Here is a 23442-nt window from a genome sequence, read left to right on the forward strand (position 1 = left end):
CAATGAACTCTGCCACGCTTTAAACTGCTATAGAAGCGGCCCCCAGTAACAAAAGCGGTCCCCACGCTTCTAGCCTTCCGGGGGAACACCCAATGCCCGGCACGGCCAGTCCAGTCTTGCAAGTGCCCGTGGTGCTTGCTCCAGTAGAACAGTCCAGGAGGAACTGCCAAGTCAGATCCGCTCTGACCTCGAAGTTCAGAAGGGACCAGAAAATAAAGAAAAAGAAACAAACTTAGCCCTTGAAAAACAAGTGCACAGGCCATAATGCCATTAAAAACAATTTTGGACACCAACATTCTTCTTTTTCAGTTTAGTTCACAGGTAAAGATTTTTGGAAACATTTACAACACACTCTCTGAAAAACGCTTGAAACTTTATTTTTCATTCCAATTTATTTACAACGTACAAATGTATAAATATATATTTGAACTTTTTTTTCATTTTACAATTTTATTATTTTTTAAATACTTATGGCTAGCATTTAGTATTTGTGCTGGGCGGGGACAAAATAAATACAAACTCAGGAATTACATCAATCTAAAAAAACATAAAAAGTGCATTGAAACGGTACTTTGTGTTGACAAACACATTGCATTTACTTTAAAGTCAGACAAGCTTCTTCCTTGTATATACAAGTAAATAGTCCAGTTTTATTGATGTCTCTAGCCCAAAAACTATATTTTATCAAATGCTTTGTCTTTTTTTAAATCTATTTATCTAACGGAAATGTTTAATTTTCAAACATCGGGAGTAAAGGGGATGGGAGAAAGAGGTGAATAGTTTTGAATAACAAAATAAATGAAAAACCTATATTGATAATATCTAAGCGAGTGGAAAAGATTCAGCAACTGGGCATTACTTCCATCACATTCTAACCACAATGTTGCCTTCTGGGCTCTTATGAATCCCCACCCCTTGTTACTTTTATAAACGGTAGTTATGACAAAGATTGCCAAGAGAAAGCAGTACCCGTTTATTTAATGGGAGGTGTGCCAAAGTTTCACGATTTCAGAAAGCATTTTGGAGTAACAATGTATCATCTTTAACCCCTTGAGTGCCCATGACGAGATAGTCTCGTCATGGGCCGCGGTTGCGCTGTGCCCATGACGAGACTATCTCGTCATGAACCCCGCCCGCTAATTCAACACCCGGCACAGGGCGGGGAAAGGGCGGGGCACACAAGGGGTTAAAGCTAAATTGTTTTCCTTCCCGCCTGTAAATTGGCTCAAACTCCCATGCACACAAAAGGAACAGAAATACAATCTCTCCATTTCACACTCCAAATGTTGCTAGTTTGAGAGTTCAAATGCTGGTCGGTGTTTTACTGCATTGTCGAGTAGGAATTTGCTACTTTGCTTCCTGATGGCTTACCACAGAAATAGAATATTATGAATGGAATTGCTCTCTGAAATAGTCAAAAAGACACAAAGTGGCTCCTTGCAGGTAGGTTAAGAGTAAATTAGACAGAATTAATGTCTTCCGAGCTAGGGTCTTGCATTCTCAAATGGTGGTTACTACAGTGTGACAAAGGACACCGTACATAGGCTGTAAACATATGCGTAGAACAGAAGTAAAACCATATATAAAAATACTTAAGATTCAGAAACGAGATGCCGCTGAGTAAAATGAATTGGTTTAAAACCGTAATAATTAGCAGACCCGGTTATCATTTTTGCATCTTTAAGTATATAAATCTTTTCTCATTTAAAACTATATATTTCTATACAGTGAACACTTGCTCACTGCAAGAAAATTGCTCATATAGGTTTATGCGTCGATAATTCCGACAGCATCTTAAGAAGCTTAAGGGAGAGAGTAAAAGGGCCTGAAGGGAGAGGGTAATGTGTGAAAAACATTGGTGAAAATTAGTTAGGCCAGGCTTGGAATGTGAAAAACTTCAGTTACAGTAAAGATAACATTAGAGCATTTTAGTCCAGAAAATTGAGAATTTGCTTTAGTTCTACAGATGCACCTCTCAGCCACTATCAGTTTTAACTGGCTAACCCAACAGGTGGTCAATTTATGGTCCATAATGTGAATAGAAATACACCTCAAATTAATTCAGCTGTCACCTACTATGTTGAATATCTGCACATTCATGTCCTGGGTCGATCTTTGATAAATGCGTGTTGCGAGGGATCGGGCAGGGAATTGGTGGTCATGCTGGTGAATACCAGACTGGTTTTGATAATGGGTCAAAAGGATTCAACTGTTCGGTTCTAAAGGAAGCCCACGATGGACAGACGATTACCTGTTCATACATAAATGAAGGGTCTGTGCCATTGCTATGTTACGCCATTATAATGCATCCATGACCTTATACAGCTCAAGACTGGAAAAGTGCATTATTTGAGACAGTCACTGTTAAATTGACAAAATCTATTATTTTACATTGGCTAGTCTTTAGAGTTCTAGAGTCAATACTATAGTAGGATTAGCTGGTCTCACAACATCGGTAATTTTGGAGGAACTGTAGCAATCTCATATTTAGCAGCAAATCCAGAAGCTGTGCGGTGAACAGTGTTGTAGCAATGCCTATGGGAAAATCCAGAGGCAGACCGAGTTTCTGTGCAATGAAGTATGCAAGGTACATGTAGTAGTAACCCATGTGGTAAAAGTACCTTAGTGCTTTGAGACTGTCACAGGGACAAAATGGAGGACCTCTTCTGACTGACCAAACAGTTTGGCGTTTCGGACACAGCATCATAAAATTGTTCAGGGGCATGAGACAACAATATGCATGCAGATGAAACACTGCATGACCGCTCAGTAAGATCTTTAATAGCCATGCAGTCCACCATCAAACTGATTGTGGGGGTCCTCACTCGACCTTTGCAGTCCTGCTGATGGGAAGAGAGGCACTTCCATGGGCAGAGTTTCTGTCCTAGTTGTTGGAATTTGAGACGGAAGCTTCGGTTGATCCAGAAATATACAAAGCAGTTGAGGAAACCATTGCCACTTGGTAACCACAGAGCAACAAATTCTACCCATTCTGCAACTCTTTCTTGAGCAATTGCTATAAAAGAAACAAAAAAATGAAATTGATCAGTTATACTAATGTACAGAAGGAAACTGACATTGTTTCATCTTTTCTGCTGTAAAGTTCACAAATTGCATATCAGTAACCAAAACTTACGTTAGGCGTGTTTGTGCAACACAGGATCATGAGCACACACTTAACTACATGAAGGTCAGACTGCGGTTTTGAGGTGGAAATAAACATGTATATTTATACACTGGAATTCCTGCGCACAGTAACAGCAAAAAATAGTTTTATTTGTAACTACACATCTTTTTGATTTTGTTTACCTTTGTACTTTAACAGGTTTCTTAGCAATAGTTTAGGTTCAGCCATTTTGTAGTGGCACATAATGATAAAAAGATAACTCTCACATGAAGCATAAAAATCAGATATTGGTAAAAATTGAAATGTTCAATGGTGCAGCGTAACTCAAAACAAGCACTGTCAAAGCCAAAATGTAAGGCTTTTTGTTAAGGGAAGTTTGTATTAATAGTTGGGAGACTATTGTGGTGTTCACAACTCTTCTAGAAAGGAAATCTCAAATAAACAACCTTATGGACTAAACAATAATGATAATACTTTACTGTATACCAATAAAGATTACTACAATTAGCATAAAACTATGACAGCATGAATGCCAAAGAACAGTTTGTATAAGAAGTTGATAGAATCAAAGAAGGATGCGATTTAAACCAATTAACTCCAACATAAGTTCATATATCTCCCAGCTACTGGATCGTACGATCTAAGAATTTTTCCAAGCAACAAATCAAAACGTCATCTGTGCCTTGATCGCATAGCTCATGCAATGAAGTATAGGACAGAATATGGCTTCTTCTTTTTACTTCATGGTGTGGGGTAACTGCAGATCAACAGACTTAAGGATTCATATTTCAGCCTGATTTGCTCGATAACGATGCTGGTGCTGAAATACCAAGGTGCCCTCAATACTAATATTGGCAGCAATAGAAACCGAAATTGAAGAGATTTTGATCTCATGCCGGTTTTCAAATTAGCACAGAGAAAATTGAGTCTCCAATAATTCATAAGGGTCAACAATAGTTTTTGTTTGTAATACAACATTTGTTTATAATTATTACCAAATGATTTTAGTGAGACTTTCTTCCACATGTGCTTTGAAATATGCACGGTTTCTATTGTTTTGCTTTTCTTCTTTGATATTGAACTGCATTAAAAATTTTCAAGTTTGCTAACCTTTTTTTTTTTTTCTTCAATCTGAATGGGTGTCATTAATTCCAGCAGTAGTGGATACATTGAGCATCAATACTATAATAATTACTTTAGAATTTGGTTTCTCCATGTTGGAGTTGGGGGAGGAAGGAAATATCGGAGAGCTTTATTCCAGACTTTTTTCAAATTATTTCTAAAGCGTAAAGTGTCATACATTACTGCTGGAATGAATTGGCTGAAAAGAAAGGAATGGTAAGGCCAAATAACTCTAATTTGTGATAAAGCCTTCTTAATTTGTATTCTAAGTAGGTAGCTTCAGTGAGTTAAAGTGTGTTTTAGACCCTGCCATACTTATATTTTGAGAAGCTATTTCCATGTACAATTTCTCTCCTCCCCCCCCCAAACATGGCGATTTTAGTTGTGAAACACTGACTATTAAGTTGTTCTTTTAGTTGTATCCATTTAACACATGCAGGGACTGCTGGAGTCAAACTGTGTTTCACCCAGAACTACAGCATCGTTCATACAGTGTATTGTTGGTATATGTTATGAACCCAACTTTGGTGGAAAGATGCTTTGGATTTGTAAACCTTTACTTTATTTCACAGTTGGATTTTTTGTTGCAAGCCTCAATTCCACCTCAATTTAAATATGGCTCCACATATTCCAGTGTAACATTTGGAGGGATCGTTCTTAGTAGGGAGTCCGGAATGCACCAGGTAGTCGGGAACATCTTGGGCTACAAAAATAAGTAAGCTGAAAGGAGGGCTATTTGGTGATCAGACTGCATTAGAGGAGGGAAGATGACAGGACAGCGTTATAAGAAACTGGGTTGTTGGTTGATTAGGGTGTGAGCCCTGGTCAAGCAGCAGCAATCCTTGTCAGGGTAAGGCACAAGCCAAACCTAAATTAACCTGTGCTCAACCCACTGGTAGCTTGGCACAGAGCAGTCAAGTTTAACTTGGAGGCAATGTTTAAAGTATTTGTACAACTCTTCAAACAGTAATAAAGTGAGAAACATCACACAAAAAGTATCCGCCGCAAGTTACGAAAATAGAGTTATTATTAATTGATAAATAAAACAAGACCAAAACAACAATAATGCAATTAGTCAAACCGGAGATATGCAATATCAAAGTTTTCAGTGAAAATAGTGCCAAAAAGCACAAAGCGCCAACTGGATATCTGGTCATGCCAGACCGAGGCAAAGTCACAAGAACAGGCTGACTACAATAGAGCGCGGGCAAGCTACACGTACCCATTCAGGCCTACTGAACAAGAGTAATATAAAAAAACGCTGATTTGCTGATCATTGCGAGGTTCTGATCCGAGGATGGGTCATACAGTTGAGGTGATGTGTCGGTTCAGAGGAGAGGCGGAGCTGCAAAACGAGGTCCCGTGTCATCTAGGATTCCGTTCAGGAGGGCTTGCGATGCAAAGTCCAGTGTCGAGGATGGGTCACATAGTTGAGGTGATTCAGCGCTTCCAATGAGCTGAGAGGCTGTGGTGTGAGAACCTGCATGGACGTCGAGGCTGACGTCAACGAGAGATGCAAGGGCATGCGCTGGAAAAGCTTCAAACAGGTGGCAGTTCTGAAACGGCTATGGAGTCGATGTGGAGTCCTTTGCATCAAAATAGCCCTTGCAGCACACGCGATGCATCAGTTCTGAAGGCTATGCATCAAACAGAAAAGGCGATGCGCCGTTTCTGCTGGAGATGCGCAGTGAAGGAGATGTGTTGGTTCTGCTGGATCCACAGACAGGCTGGCAAATCACCTTCAAGCCCACATTCAAGGGACCAGGATTGGGGTAGCACTACTTGGCAGCATAGGACTCTCAGATGGCAGAGTCCAGGTGCTGGGTTGAAGGTTGTTGGAGCCTTCGGTCACTGAGGCTCTAGTCAGGAGGCCAGCCAACAAGCCCTCGGAGTCACTTTGGATTCCTGGGTTCAACAGATGCAGGTTCTGTCCTTTTCATCCAGGCAAGAGGGCAGTAGTCCTTCAGAGCAGCAGTCCAGCAAAATGACCATCTATTCAGCAGCACAGCAGTCCTCCTTTCTGGCAGAGTGCCCACAGGTCCAGAAGTATACCGAAGAGGTGGTGTCTGAGGTCAAATATTTATACCTGGTGCTCTCCCTTTGGAAGGTGAGAGAAGCTTCCAGAGGTTTCCCTTTGAAGGCCCCTGGCATTCTGCCTTTCCTGTCCTAGCTCCAGACTAACTACAGAGGATATGCAGCCCCTGTGTGGAGGCAGGACGCAGCCTATTCCAGTGTAAGTAAGGCAATGCCCAGCTTCGCCCTTCCATCCTGCCAGTGATGGCCCATCCAGGCACACCTAAGCTCTCTAATTAGTTTAGTTGTCTAGGAAGAACAAAGAAAGCCCAGCTGCACCCAGTCATGTGACCCAGAGACAGGCCACATGCACTTAATGGCTAAGGCTGGAAAATGCCAATTTTCTAAAAGTTGCATTTACAAAAATGGAATTTACAATCCAACTTTAGCATAAGAAAGTATTTTTGTATTACAATTCCAAAGACCCCAAACGTAAAGTGGTTACCTGTTTCCATTTGGAAATTATCGTTTGTTAAATGTAATTAGGTAACTTCAATGTTATCCTATGGGAGAGGTCGGCCTTCTAATAGTGAAAACCGAATTTAAGAGTTTTTCACTGACAGAACATCTAAAAAATAAAACTACATGTCATACTTTTGAAATGCACTGTAACTTGCCCTCCCTCTGGGCTATCAAGGGCTTAACCTAGGGGTAACTTATATGTACTAGAAAGGAAGGGTTTGGTCTGGCAACAGGCTTATTTTGCCAGTTGAAATGGCAGTACAAGACAGCATACAAAGGCTACAATGGCAGGTTTAAGTGGGTAGCACAATCAGTGCTTTAGGCCAACTAGGAGCATTTAATTTATATGCTCTGCGTACAAGTAGTACACCTTTACTAGGGTCTTATAAGTAAATTAAATATGCCAATTGGGGATAAGCCAATGTTACCAAGTTTTAAGCAGTGAGCATATGCTCTTTAGCACTAGACAGCAGTGGTAATGTGTGTAGAGTCATAAGGCAGCAAAAACCAGTTCAGCAAAAAGTAGATGGTAAAGGCAAAAGGTTTGGGGGTGACTGCAGGGAGGGCCAGGCCCACCAAATATTTTGAAAAGAAGTCAGAAGACTAGGGCCTCTTGTAACATGTGAACAGTATTTTTATGCCCAGAGTGGAATTTTGTGAATTGACCTATATCCTAATAGGTCATTTCATAAAAATTCCCATTTGGAGAGAGTTTGAATCCGACTTACCTCATGAATATTAATGAGGTAGGTCACAGTTTGCGACTGAATGGATGCCATCACAGGCATTGTGGATCTACTGGAATCAGCAAACCACAAAGTCTGTAACCGTATTTTTAAAATTTATTTTTTAAAAGGGAGCCGATTAGGGGCAAAATGTAAAATTAACAAGTTAATTACAGTTGGTAATGCTCTGTACACAGGTTTCTCACCGTAGAATATTTTTCCCTGAAACATTTTCTTCAGCTGCTAGTTGGCACAGCACTGCTCTGTATTTGCTCTGTACTGCTCAGGAAGGGATTTAGTAGAGCCTCATAAGTTCCAACCTTGCGCTCTGACTCAAAAGTCTTTTGTTTTTTTCCTTTTCGCGACTTCAGAGTAGGAGCATGAATAAGCATTGGTATCAGTGTGGAGAGTTCTAGGTTAGTGAGGAATCTGCAATTAGATAGAATATCACCAGAGAATGCATTCCCAAGAGGTAAGTAACTTTTTCTTTGGATGGTTACTTCTAACCACAGATTCCTCACCTAGACTATATACCAAAGCAGTAACTGTCCAGGTGGAGGGTCTGTACAGTACTCAGACCACAAAGTGCTGCAGGACTCAGCAGTAAAAGTGTGCTGCCAGCCAGACCTGGCTATCAAGGAAGTGGTGCTTTGCGAACGTTTACAATGACAACCATGTTGCAGCCTGGCAGATGTCTTGGGCAGGCACTCCATGAACCAATGCAATGGTAGCAGCTGGAGGCATGATAAAAAGGGGTTTCTGCTTCCTTGACAGTGAATAGAACGTGAGGCAGAGGACTGTCCACCTCAACAGTATCCTCTTCTGTACAGCTTTCCCCTTTTTCAACCTGGAGAACCCCACAAAGGCTGATCATTCACTATGTTCCTTGGTATGATCAATGTGAAAGCTCAAAGCCCTATTGAGGTCCACTGGATGGAGCCTATCCTCCTCTTTTGAGGGGTCAGTGTAGTGTTATTACACAAGTACAGAGCTGTAACTGCTGAGAACATCAACCTTGACTAAACACTACTGGACATGCATTTGGAGTAGTGTGCTTTCTACATTTACTGGTGACGAGCTGTGTCTGCGTAGGGGGCAAACTTTATGATGTCCACTCCTCACCCATGGTCTAAAGGAATCTGTTGGAGAGGCGATCTACATCCGTCAGGATCATCTTCAACAAAGGGAACGGAGTCAAAGTATTAATATTTTATGGAGGTTCCATATTTTCTTATCCACAATCGCATTTTCGTGGGTATTTGTGAGTTTCCCTGGTTCTGTGGATGTTGTTATCAAGAAGCCGTTTGAAAGTGACGCTTGTGACTTGTGCACATTGTTTAAAATAAGTAAGGGAGTGTCAGCGTTTTTGAAGGCGTGTCTTTAAACACTCGTCGGGCACAACATAGAGCGCCGGTCTTTGAAGGGGTGTCTCTTCCGGTGTAATAATTGTATGCTGTGCCGTAAAGACAATATAGAAATACAAATTCTACTTACTAGATCTTCTGCTCCAATATCTGAGCGTGTGGAGAGACTAATATAGAGGATAAGGTGAAAAAAAAACACAGGAAGTGAACCACACACATGAAATAGAAATAGGACAAAAGGACAAAGAATGGTCACAAATGAAGGACTAAGAAAGAGGGTGAAGGAAAGAAGAAAAAAAAAAGACATACACATGAGATATGGAACAATGTATTATTTTAGTTCATTGTGTTAGTCTATTTTAATAATGTATTATTTTACTTCTTTAATTAATTATTTCAGTTTATTATTTTATTTTCTTACTACAGGTATTGAACCTGTCTGATCAAGCTATGGCATCACCTCCAACCTTTCTTGCCATGCCTGGTACTCCACCTATTCCTCAGGAACAGTGAAAAAAAACAGTTTTTTACATACATGTTGGGTATATGTGGTGATGGGTATGGTCCAGTTAGACACCAAGCTATTTTATTACATCATTTTGGGGTAGAAGGGAGAAGATTGTACAAAAATCTCCCTGAGGTTTCTTGAGGAATGGGAGATGGTCGGCCTAATAACGTTTATGAAATGTCGATTCACATGTTAGATGCATGGTTTATTACCAAGATTAATGTAGTAATGGAACGTCATAAGTTAATTTCAAGAACACAATTGTTGGAAGATATTGACACATATGTAGTGGCGTTACAAGGGTTATCCTGGACTTGTAAATATGAAAACTTAGGTGATTCTCTCATTAGCGACCAGATAGTAAGGTGCACTAATGATAAAAGAGTGAGAGTGAAATTACTGATGAAGGAGCTTAATCTTGAGGAAGCTATTCAAGTTGAGAAAGTCATGTAACAAGCTTCAAAGTGGCTGAAGGAAATGGACAGTACATCAAACATTTTTCTCAAGTTTGAAGGGGAGTTTGCTCCTATTTTGAAAGTACAAAGGCCTAGTGGAAACACAATGAAGAATACTACTGGAGGGATGAAGAAAGACATGTCCAGTACCGGAGCAAAGAAGGAAGTTGTAATAAGAGAAATAAAATGCTTTGGGTGTGGTGCTCCTGGACACATTGCAACTAGTTTTAAGTGTGCAGCAAGAGGCATTGCATGCCATAACTGTGGGAAAAAAGGACCTTTTGCTAAAATGTGTAGGGCAACATCTAATCCAGGGAGTATTAGTGTTAAGGAAGTTGAGGAGGTGTGTGAAAGTGTTACCAAAATTCTGCTGACAATTTATGAAGAGGAACATGCTGTGCAAGCTTCCAGTGATATTTATTACACATGAAATTGTGAAGAGGAACTTAATGGTGTGAAAAAAGAAAGCAATGAGAAATTAGAGAAACCGCATTGCATTGTTTATCTTGATGAGTTACAAGTAAATATGTTGGTGGATTCAGAGAGTATATACACCTTGGAGTTGAAGGACACTTTGTCTAAGAATTTATATGATGATTGGTCTGAACCGGACATAAAGGCTGTGGGATATGGTGGAAAAAGAAATTACATTTCTGCTATGAGATGGATGAATATATAATTTCGGGGATAGGTGGTGCATGCTCGGGTGCATCTAACCAACTTTGGTTCTAACCTTTTGGGATGGCACTATCAGAAAGACTTGTGATCAATGCTTGAATCGCAATGTGAGAACTAAGTGGATACTTTTGATGAATGGGTAGTGAAAAAGTTTCCTCGTGTTTTCAAGGACGATTTGGGATTACTAAAAGGATTCTCACACAGGATAATTCTTAAGAATGGGGCAGTTCCAGTAGTACATAAAGTGTGGAATGTCCCTCTTCTGATGAAGGAACCTTTGCAAGTAGAATTAAACAAGTTGTTACATCAAGGAATAATTGAACCCATAGAGTCATCAGAATGGTTAGCCCCAATCGTTGTGGCTCCCAAGGAGGGTGGTAAAATCAGATTATGTATTCATTTAAGGGACCTCCATAGAAGTATTTGGGTTAATAGACAACCACTTCCCAATATTTCCAAAATGTAGTCAGCTATGTCTGGCGGGAAAGTGTTCAGTGTAGTTGATATGTCGGCGGCATATCCCTACGTAAAATTGCATAAGAATTCCAGGCATTTAACATTCTTTGTTACTCAATTAGGTGCATTCTGCTATTTACGGATGCCATTTGGGCTGGCATCAGCATAGGGATCAGCAGTGTTTCAGAGAGTAATGAAGCAAATGTTTGAAGGTTTGGAAAGGGTCTGGTATTTTCAAGATGTGTAATGATAGCTGGAAAGGATGAATTGCATCATGATGAATTGCTTGAAAGAGGGATGAAACGTTTGGATGAATATGGATTGACTTGAGAGAAAAGTGTTAGTTCTTGAAAAAATATGTGTCACATATCTTGGACATGTGATATCAAGCAAAGGGATACAACGTAAACAAAGTATTGTCCAGGGGATAAGTGACGCACCGTGTTCTGAAAGTAAGGATCAACTCAAGTCTTTTCTTGGGCTAGCGGAATACTGCTCAAAATTCGTAAAGACTTTTACTGAAATAGTGGAGCCTTTGGGAGTATTGATGAAGAAGAATATGGTATTTGAATGGAGCGATGTGTGTGAGAAGGCATTTCAATAGATCATGGAAAGAATCACGCAAGCTCCTTCGCTTGGTCACTTTGAAGTTAAAACATACTTTACAACTGATGCTAGTTATGTTGGCTTAGGAGCAGTGTTGACTCAATTGGTGAATGATCAAGAGAAGATTATAGAATTTGCTTCCAGGAGGTTGCAGGGTGCAGAGAGGTCCTACTCCGTGATTGAAAGAGAGGCTCTGGCATGTTGTTGGGGCATCAAACATTTCAAGCATTTTCTGTGGGGTCTGCCTTTTAGAGTTAGGACTGACCATAAGCCACTGGTGCATTTGTTTAAGGGTGGCAGAGGACTGGAGAAAGGAGTTACACCCAGAATTTCAAGATGGATATTATCCATCCTAGAATTCAATTTTGAAATGGAGTATTTGAAAGGATTGAAGAATGTAGTGGCAGATTTCCTTTCTCGTTTACCTACTAAGAGGATAGTAGAAGATGTAGAAATTGATGTGAATGACGCATGTGAAATCCAAGAGTGCATGGAGCGTTGAAACTTTTCAGACACTGACCACCAGTCACAGATCTGGGTTGAATCCCATCATCGTTCATTAGCTCACTTCACCACCCCAGTTCAGACACAGCTATACGCAAATCAGTCTTGACCCTGTGCCTCATGGGAACAGTCCAGCCTGAACTGTCAAGCCATGTCTTCCCTGGACTGGAAACAAGCATCCTGGGACCGGTTTTGGGCTAACAGCCCTAATCAGCTAGGCTAGCTTGAATCCAGTGGCAAAGTGAGCAAGGGACCCACGTCTGGGCATACCCTGTAACTTAGGGTGAACAATACAAACACAAGGAGAAGATGGATGGAGCGCTGAAACTTTTCAGACACTGACCACCAGTCACAGATCTGGGATGAATCCATTATCGTTCTTTAGCTCACTTCGCCACCCCAGTTCAGACACAGCTACACACAAATCAGTCTGAACCCTGTGCCTCATGGGAACAGTCCAGTCCGAACTGCCATGCTTGTTTCCAGTTCAGGGAAGACCTGGCTTGGCAGTTCGGCTGGACTGTTCCCATGAGGCATGGGGTCAAGACTGATTTGCATATAGCTGGGTCTGAAGTGAGGTGGCGAAGTGAGTTAAAGAACGATGATGGATTCAACCCAGATCTGTGACTAGGGTTGAGTGTCTGAAACGTTTAAGCACTCTGTCCATCATCTCCTTGTGTTAATTCTGTTTGATGATACCTGTACTCCCAAGCTCTCATTGAGTGATCAGCAGAAAGTAATGTGGGCTCCTCCTGCATTGACCTATGATGCAAAGAGATGCATGCAGGAGCAGAGAAGGGCTTGTCCCAAGCCAAGCTCTGGATACAAAGCAGCCTCATTAAATAGCAGGAGAGGCTGAGGTAACAAGAGGCATGGTTCAGAATCTGTAAATAGGTTAGCCTTGGACTCTTCAACTGGAAGAGGAATTTGCAATACTTTGCCGTTTTCTACCTAAACACCATAAAGAAGGCACCTTTCTCAGACTGTGGACCAGAGGGACAGTCCAACTCTCCTTCAGGAGAGGTCTCCAGCCCACAAGCATTGTGAAAATTATCGCAGAGACCATCATTAGTACAATAAGGAGGAAGGGAATTATCCATGCTGCATTCATGGTCTTCAGTTTGGGGCAAATAATGGAACTAAAGAGGGTCCCAATTTTGGTGAACCATCAACCATGTGCAAGCAGCCCGCACAAAGGAACACCCTCAAAAGAGGCCTTGTTTTTCTGACCAAGGTGAGAGAAAAAGTCAAGTCAGCTGCATCAAGCATGGAACCATCAATGTAAGAGGAACAGGAGGTGCCCTTGACAATGCGGCTCTGTAGGACAAAATGGGGTTGGCCAACATCAATGCAGGGGCTGGCGAGAGTGACTAAATCAGAGACCAAAAATGGCTCGGAGGTCATACAGGGAGGCAAAGATCTGGAGAACGGCTTGGATAACGGCTGCCCCAAATTTTGTGAACAGACTATTGTGCTGGAAATTCCTGCCCAACCTCTCCAAGACTGCTCCAAAGAAGTCAACGCTAGTTTCTGAGAACGGTGCCACAAACTTTGGGGCTTGTCCCTGGAACAGGAATGATCCCTGGAAGGGAAATAACATTTGGAATGTTTTTGGTGATTTTTTAAAGAAGAGTTCTCCTTGGAGAGCTCTCTTTTAGAGGACTTCCACGTGGATGTGAACTGGCGTGGGAACTATCCCACAGATTAACTGAACCATATAAAGCTTGTCTCCTTGATCAACGTAGAGGGCATGGAGTCCCACTTGTCACAGGAACTCGAGGCCTAGACACTCAAGACAGCCGTCATGAGGATCGGAGATTGACATCTGTTTTAGATAGGAGCAGAAACATCACCACTAGAAGCTTGAATTTGTAGAGGGGACAAGGTCCTAGCTGTTGCAACAGACCAGAGAATCCAAGAAACCCTTTCAGTAGTGCCAAATACTGCAACTTCCTCTTCTATCATCTTAAATCCATTTCAAAAGTACTAAAGATCCATGCCTAATGATGAGGAATCCAAAGCTGAGATGAGGGCAAAGAGGAAATGATTCAAGGTAGTGTACTATGAAGATGGTCTGAACAGCTACTGCTTTGACCTGCATTAATTTCATTCTGAATCTTGTATTATCCCAAGAGATAGATTGAAGGTTGTTGAGAAGAGAGATTATATGCATCTACTTTTTTCCATCTATTCATAGATCTATATGAGCATTCAGTAACATTAAACTAAGCTTTAGAGACTGTGCTTTGTGTGCTACAGTGGTGTAAAACAGAGGCCACTGTGGCACAGGTGCAGGCCCCAACCCTTCAGGTGGACACCCATTTAGCCAAGGTCAATTAATATCTGTGAGATATGGGAGCCTTTAGGCCTATTATCACATTCAGCGAAGGGGTATAATGTTGTGTTATGCCACTAGTGTGCTACTAGTTACTTCTGTGTTACTTCAGTTAATATTTACAATCAACATCCTAGAGGAAGTAATTGTGACCAGACATTGAATGAGAATGAGAGCACCAGAATACTTTAAAGGGATCAGAGACGTATGATTATGTGGATGCACCAAGATTCATCGTTTTTAGGAAAATGATTTACTTGAAATGTTATTTTTTGTATGTTTTACCACAAGTCATGTGGCAGAATGTGTTACATAGGTAAGTATAGTAGGTCACAGGTGGTTAAACAAATTCTATATACACAGTCAGAGGCAGTAATTCTGTGGTTCTGGTTAACCTAATCTCAACACATGAAATGTGGTTTTTGAATCGCTAAGTGCTTCTTGACAAACTATGGAACAAACACATATATACTGTTATACATTCTGTCTATGGTAATCTTAAGTAGGTCTGGGAACAGTAATACTAACCTTTAGAGTAGGCCTGCATGTAATATAAATTACGCTATAGTAATGGTTTACTTTTGGTAATTTCTCAAAATTGTGATTATGCAGCTACTCTACATCATGTAATTTCGAGAAGAAATTCGGACACATGATATACTGTTTGGTGAACTTTAATGTGAGCGGAATTTCAGGTAGATCCATACCAAGCACTGACTTCTGGTAGTTTTTAGGTGCGAAACTATAGATCTGAATGGCAGTGTTTTCAATGCGAACAGCAGTTGCTTTAACATGGGCAGTTAAACATTTCAGGTAAATATTTCAGGATATTTAAACCAATGTGTAATTTTTAAGGGCAAAACTATAACTCTGAACACAAGTGGCAGTATTTTGAATGCAAGCAACCGGAAATCAACTCAAAATGACACTTCAAGCTGATTTTTGACCTGGACTGTTTGGGTAATTCTTTTCAGTGCAAGATGCATCTTGCATAATTACTCATACTTTTTCAGTAATTTTGTGTGGTTTCGTTACCTAAAATAATGCAAATCACACAAATTATGTCCACCCGTACTTTAGAGCTAGTTGTAACATGCATTGCCTATCGTCCAGGTTCTAAGATTACTGTCCAGAAGACCCCAATAAACCCTTGCATGTGAAACAGGTGTACTACACAAATTTCTTTTGATGAATTAAGGTCACAGATGTAGAGGTGAAGTAGTCTTCTGAGGTAAAAAAGGGTGAGGAGAATCAGAAAACAAAATAATGGCAGGTGAAATCAATAATTAGGGAATGAGACAACATTTGTGATGCAAAGAGGAGGAACAACTGAGCATTGTATAACACATAGTGTAAGCAAAGAGGCAGGGCTTGCAGGCTGTCCATTCCTGTAAAAGGAAATGGTAGGACGAGGAAAGAATGGCGATAAACAGACTAAAAATAAGAAAGGTCCCATATTGGTGGGAGAGAGCAAGGGAGGAAGCAGGGGGGCATACTTAGGCAGAAAGAAGCTGAATTTGCACAAGTGGGAGTGAGAAATTGAGCAAGACACATTGGAGGAGGGATTCCAGTTAATCACACAATACATGAAAAGAATTGATGGAAATAAGTGACAAAAATCAAAGGATAATAAAAGGTAAAAAAGATTGGGGACGTGTTGCTGTGCAGCCAGGTAATTAGACATAACCTTGACGATATTTAGGAATCACACATTTCCTCTATAAAGAATGACTTGATTGATGGCAGCGATTACAGATCTCTCAGGTTTCTGTGGGAGTATCTCATCCAGGCCACATGTTTTCTTTTGCATTTTAGGATTCATAGTCCTCTTTCTATCATTATTAGATTAGTATCCAAATACTTGAGAAACCACTTTTGATCCGTCTATGCTATATGGGAGTCCAAAGCTGGTGTGGAGAGCTAGGAAGATAAAGACATCCATGCAGCAAGCTCCGGTAAATGAGACACCAGCCTATTAGCTTTTACTTTGGATGAAATTATCTTAGCCATCAGCTTTAGCAGTACTAATAAAGCCCCCGCCCTGATGGGATCCCTGTCGATCTTTATAAGGGCAATACTGATCTATGGGCACCCTTATCAACTAATACTCTGCATGGCAGCTGCAGGCCAGGCAAAGTAAAAACTTGGTGCCATTTACTGACCACAAGGATCCCAAATGTTACTGGCCAATATCGCTCCTTGACTCTTTACTTGAAGTGGTTGGCAAAATACTGCTCTCAAGAGTTGAAACTTGGGTGGTAGAAAACAAGAGTTTCCCGGGCATTCAGGATGGGTTTAGAAGTGGTATAGGAACAATCAAACAATGCCTGAATCTTAATCTCTTCATAGAAAACATACTGTGGCAAAAAAGGAGAACTCGGTACCTGGTAGTCTTGGAACTCTTTAGCGCATCCGATTGTGTATGCCACAGTAAAAACCTATTAACCTTTTCACAACTTCGAGGGCAGCTATGGTGGAAACATATGCCCCACTGTATGTCTGCTAATTAATGGAACAAATAGAATATAACTGGCAGTAGAACTAGAACTTGTTAGATTTTACACCTCATTAATGGATATATATATATATATATATATATATATATAATAAAATAACCAACAACCCACGTACAACATTTCTACTATTCCAATAGATTGCCTGGAGCAGGTAATTTCCATTAAAATAAAAAACAAGACAATAACTACACAAGAAAGACCTCTGTTAATTCAATATTACATGGAAAGAGCAGACAATCAACAAACATTCTTAGAAATATTCCTAAAGGACAATTCTTTTGACTTTAAAGAAGCTGTAGTGAACCACTAGACTGTTCATGAAATGAGATGGATTGCTAGAAAGATTATCCTTATAGAACTGTTAATAAAGCCATCTAGGAGGTTAAACAATACAAAATAATTAAGCTAATTCTGGGGGGAAAAAACCTCACAACCAATAAGGTTTATGACCACTTTTCATCCTATCTGATGAAAGTTTAAATAAGAATTAGTACTTATTCACTAACAATCCACCACTTCAGGGTGTGATTTCAGACCATCTAAGAGGTCTTTTCATAAGGGGCGATATTTTAAATCTATGCTTTGTCAACCATACTTCAGGGATAAACATACGAATATCAATCACTTTCCAAAACCAAAAGGTTACTTTAGATGCCAATTTTACACTATCTGTAAACTTGGTGTGCAGCAAAAAACAATTTGTGACAACCCAGATCAGTAAATCCGATATGTAAAACTTGATTACGTGTAATGCCTCCTTTGTGATCAATCTCATCAAATGCCTCAACAAACTTTGCGTTGGAGCAAAACAAGACCCTTTGAAGAAACATGATCCAGGAAAATTACTGCAATATTCATAGACACACCATACTACCAATTGTTGAACACTTCATACATAATCATGAACATGTGAAGACATTGCAATCTTTCAATATTTACCATACAACCAGATCGCCATGTGGAGGAAAACATTAAATCATACTTAGTCAACGTGAAAGGCTATAGATAAATGTGACTAAACTGGCCTCAAAATGAACACCACCATTTGCTTTCAAAGACATCTCAGCTCAATTTTGGACATATGGTAACATTAATTGAGCTCCTTGTTTATTATAAGAGTCTGTGAAAGGTTTGTTGCCAATCCCTTAATTTAATATGTTGATATCAGGACTGTAAAGTAAGGTCATTATTCAGAACCACTTTGCGTTGGACACAATTTATTTCATGGAGTAGCATTTTCGACAATTGCACTTAAGCCTAGTATCGTCCATTTTCTCGGGCTTTATATCCATTTCAGTATTGCCTTTCAACTACTTATTTTTAAAGCAACAACCATCTTTTTTTTAAAATCAATTTATTGGGATGTTCCCAACCTATAACATATTCCTACACCTTGCACATACAATCTTACACACATTTTATCTCTACAATCAGTTACACAACATAACTTGTTAGGGTTTAATGAACTAACTGAATTAGATAACGGATCTCATCTAATAATATTGTCCCAGGCATGAATGTGGTCATTCTGCATTTTCTGCATGGTTACCTCTGTTGTTTTGCCTTTTTGCAAGCCCTATTTGGGCAGATCCTGGAACTCTACACACCTTTGCCCCTGCTAAATAGGAGTAAAGTGGCTGTGCACCACCTTTAAACTTCGTTAAATTGACTTATGTTGAATTGACATATTTGACCTGCTACAAGTCCTTAATATATGGTGTAGAAAACATACCCAGGGAACGCAAGTTGAATGCACTCTTGTGGAAACAGCACCTATCGTCTCATGCTGAGTGGGCATATAAAACATGGATTCATGGGTGTAGCCTAAATGCAGCAGCCTCAAAACTTGCTGTCAAACTGGTCACAGTATGCCGTTATGACAGGTGGGAAAACCCACAAGGTAGGATGCAGGAAATATTAAAGTGAAACATGTGGGAAATTAAAGTTAACATAGGTTTTCAATTAACAGTACCATCAGCTACTTTCATAGGCAGGCCATACCCAAACATAGAAAACACCAAAGTACAGATTATAAATTATAATCTGTAACTTTTGATAGGAAACAGCCTTAAAAATTACTCAAACACTACTTTTAATATTTACTAAAAATCCACTTTCACGGTAAAAACAGATTTGTGTGAATATTTAGGAAAACTAACTTTTAGAAAGTTTCCTTTTACCCTTATGAAACGCATTAGCATACTGACCGGTGGTCTGCCAGGGCTATATTTTAAGGAGGTGTGAAAATTGCTCCTAGAGCAGGAAAAGTGGCACAGGTGTGGCAGAAAAATCTGTTAGAGTGGGTCTAGGAACTTCATTAACCTGCATACGGCCTCCCCTTTCACAAGCAAATATAAAGGTGAAAAATGGGGAAGGGAAACCTTTGACTCTAAACCCAGTGTGAGGGAAGCTACTCCCACAGCCAATTTTGAATGACCAGAAAGGAGGTGGCTACTCCTTTACCTTGGTTTGTCCCAGAGGTCTTGGGAGTCTCAGAAGTGATCCAAAGGAGCAGCTCTAGAAACTCTAAAATGTTGGGACCCAAGACCACCCTAGCATCAGCAGGACCTCATGGTAAAGGTTTCAGATTTCAATAGAACTTCCTTGGATACAACTTTAGAATTGCTGTACTTGAGGATTTTGAGTTCCATAAAAAAATAATAAAAGTCAGAAGGTAACATTTATGATCAGAGAAACCTGTTTGGTGTGTCTGACCTGTGCTCCATCGTGGTCTGCCTGAAATTGCAACTACGTACTAGTCAACTGCTTCCAATATTGACGCTTTGTTCTTTTTGGTGCTATTATCACTTAAATCTTTAAAATTTCATATCTGCAGTTCCCCTTATTGGATGTTTGCCATTTTGGTGTATTTTTTCATTAAACAGTAGTTTATTTTTCTTATTCATTTTAGGATTTTTATTGCTTGGTGTTTTGATGTTACTACTGATTTGGTACTACATATATACTTTGCACATTGGCCTGGGTTAAGATGGTCTGCTGTGTGGGGTTGAGCTCTGCTAATTTAATGTCTTTTGGCTTCACTCTGAAAAGTTAGTGTTATAAATCCTTGGGGTTGGCTATAACCCACCCCAAATAATCATTTTACCTACAGGAATAAATAACTGTACCAACCATACACACTAAAGGTGGACACCACTTACCCGAGACCCCAGAACACTGAACTTGGGGAATCAATTCCACTGCATTTGGGGCTATAAGCCAACTTTAGACCTTCATGGCTACTCTCCTTCCCCTTCCATGAAAGATCAATTTTCACCTGTAAAGTTTGTTAGACTTTTTACATGTGTACTGCTGAGAATGAGAAAAAAATGTAAATTGAATATTCACTTTTAAGTGGATTCACTTTTGTGGTTATCAGGTGTGTTTAAACCCAACTTCAAACAATGTCTACCGAGTTCTCTTCTCCCAAGCAGTTCTCAACAATATCTGATGATACATTAAACGTGCCATCATCTAAAGTGCTTCAGAATTTAAAACTAGTCCAACCATTAATATCTTTAGCTGAACTTCATAATTAGGGTTAATAGTCGCAATAATATTTTGGGCCTTTCAAGATCTCTGTAGCTTCCCTCTTCCTGTGATGCATTACACACAACGTCGCCCAATTGGCAATTAAAAAATGGAGCCTATGGTCTCATTTCACACTGCATTTGGCGTCCAAGACCTAGTACGACAACACAGACTGCAGAGACTACCAACAGACGAACTGAGGGTCCTGGAAGCACGATTTGTGACCCACATTACAAGAAAGTACAATTTCACCAATTTGTGGTAAACAGCTTTCTTTTTCACCATGGGTACCCCAAATCGACAGCTGTAAAATAGCTAATGCTCATTTAGCCTTCCATTTTCTCTGCCAGCCCAAGCAACCAACTGACAACAACGATTAATCCAAAGTTAAAGGTTTATTTTCTCTATAACAAAAATATCTTTCCGCTCTCTCCTAGCAATAAATCTATTTCATTTTCTATTTTCTTCACTATTTTTTCCTCACAAACCAACACTACTCATTGCACTCACATTTACAATCCTTGTATGTACTCCACAGATGCAGTGCCACAAGCAAACAGATTCACATTATTTTTGAAGTATTTATATAATACATTTTTTGAATTTTATATTATTTGCAGCCTTGAGAAAGCCTCCAGCATATGGCAGTAGGGGGCCTTGATGTGGCAAAAATCTTTGGGTCAGTTGAACAGAAGTCAAAAACATCAATCAATCACTTATACCAATAATAAAGCCCACTAATAATATGCAACAAACGGCCCTATCTTGTATTTAATCATCTTAAACTGTGTAACAATCAACTTCACTTACAGTTAATGAAATTTATTTTTTACCATTTTACAAAAGTTATCAATTGTGTTTATGTAAATGACTCACTTTACAGAATCTAGGCAAACCAATATATGTGGTCCCTTGGTATAGAAGTGTCGTAAAAGGCTCATTATACTCTAAAAGTACATCTAGTATCAATTCCCTAGTGTGTTTGTTATTTCTATGTACCATCTAATTTTATTTTTTTATGAAAATGAAAAGCGAGTGTAAAACATGATTAACAACATACTACATAATATTGATTTGCACAATAAATACATATATTTCAACAGTTATAATCAAATAATCATTGTATTATATCTAGGAAACTATTTTTCTAGCAGACTTCAGATTTCCTGCCCTCTTCAAGCTTGTTGGCCTTTCAGCTCTGCTAGTGATTTTTCCATGTAGTAACATGCTAAATACATTTACCACCATTGGCAAGCAGAAGGTGATTCTTAATCTAAATCTAGCCAAGAAGGGGTCACTATAATTATGGTAATAACCATTGCTCCAAATATCGACTTGTGTGTTCATTTAAGACAAGGTTGAATATTGTTGATAGCTAGTATGGCAAACTGATATGAAAACTGAACCAGTCATTGAAGTATTATAGATAGTTTATAAAATATGTCTGCCCAATAATTAACTGAGTGAGGACATGAAGCAAACATACGTAAAGTAATGACCCATTCCATATTAGATCTAGGGCAAGAAGAAGAATCTCTCAATCCCCATTCATGAAGCCTATCCGAATTAGAATATAAATGAAATACAATTTTTAGGGTGCTGAATATTTTAAGATAAGCTGCAAGCAATAATTCACGACCACAGTGAATTGACATTTGAAAGGCTTTCAAACTAATATTATTATTTAATTTATTCTTCCAGTAACTGTTATGCCATATCAAATTAGAGATTCATGACTCAGTGGTGTTGAATACTATATACTAAGTGTTGATGTAAACATATTAAAAACAGTATATGTAAAAATAGATTTTGTTCAAACGTCGTTTGATTTTTGTCTTTGTTCAGAATAAAATACCTAATCAGTATTTTTCTTAAAGTCTGAAGTGGGAGTTTAAATGTATCTTGTAATGTTGTAAATGAACGAGCCATTCTTCAATATTCATCTCAAACTATTAGTTCAAGCTCTCTGCCACTGCCTACAATCATCATGGAAGATTTCCGGCATACAGGTTGATCACCATAAGGGTGTACAGCATTTTTATAATGCAAACTTAAATAGGTGTACCCATCTTTTCGAGAGAGCCACAGCAAACTGTACAGTCTTAAATCAGGCTTTCTTATAACAAGTGTGCTTGCAAAAGCAGTGCTTTACACCCGCAGCTCAGTTCCTAAATAGAGGAAGACTTCCCATTGACAAAAATGGCCATTTTGTTTAATTATAGCTGCTAATTAATGTTTAAAATTAAATTGGGTAGTGCCAAATTACCTCTTTCCCGAGATACTTTTGAGAATTTCAATGCCCTCCTGGATCATTTGTAACCCCAGATGAAACTCGGTAAGACTGAATCGATCCCAGAAAACCAAAGCGTTATCAAATATCATAGCACAGACCTAAACTAGTATAAAAGCTTAGGTAATAACATTTTAATGAGTACATATTGTCTTACAATACCAATATAAAGATGATCTCAATTTTTTAGATCTTTCATTTGTTTTTAATTCTGTGCTATAGTTTTGGTCTATTGTACTAGGGACTTCAGAGTGTAAGGGCCCTCATTCACTCTCTGAATGAACAGAACACCTGTTTGTTGTCAGCTCGAGTCTCTCACCAGAATAGGCCAGTAGGCCCTATAAATAGCTTGCCCTGATAAAATCCTACTCGCCATGAGTAGATTTTGATGTCCTTGGAGAATTTACTCATTTTAGATATCCTAGCTGTTGGTTGATGAAATAGTGATTTAATGGGATATATACAATTTTCCCCTGGGCTAATTTTGGATAAAATTGTCCAGAAATAAGTCCATGTGCCCCACCTGTTCTGCATTGAGCACAATCATTGCCAAAGAATGCCTTAATTCCATTACCATTACAAAAAACGGGGTAACCCTAAACTGGTCCTGGACCTGGGTACAGTATAATACAAAAAACAATGGTCCTAGACCTTTTTTAGAAAAACATAAATCAACTCCCTGTTCGGGTA

General features: G+C 39.4%; 1 protein-coding gene across 1 annotated transcript in view; it reads right to left on the reverse strand.

Moving 5' to 3' along the window:
- Positions 1 to 356: 356 nt before the first annotated feature.
- Positions 357 to 23442, reverse strand: part of LOC146776402 (melatonin receptor type 1B-B-like) — a 165637-nt gene continuing 142551 nt past the window's right edge. The window contains exon 2 of the mRNA XM_085638182.1: positions 357 to 3016. Within this exon, the coding sequence (XP_085494308.1) occupies positions 2640 to 3016 (377 nt within the window). The 3' untranslated portion in view covers positions 357 to 2639. The remainder of the gene's footprint in view (positions 3017 to 23442) is intronic.

This window comes from Triturus cristatus, chromosome 12 (assembly GCF_964204655.1).
Source record: "Triturus cristatus chromosome 12, aTriCri1.1, whole genome shotgun sequence".
Lineage (NCBI taxonomy): Eukaryota > Metazoa > Chordata > Amphibia > Caudata > Salamandridae > Triturus > Triturus cristatus.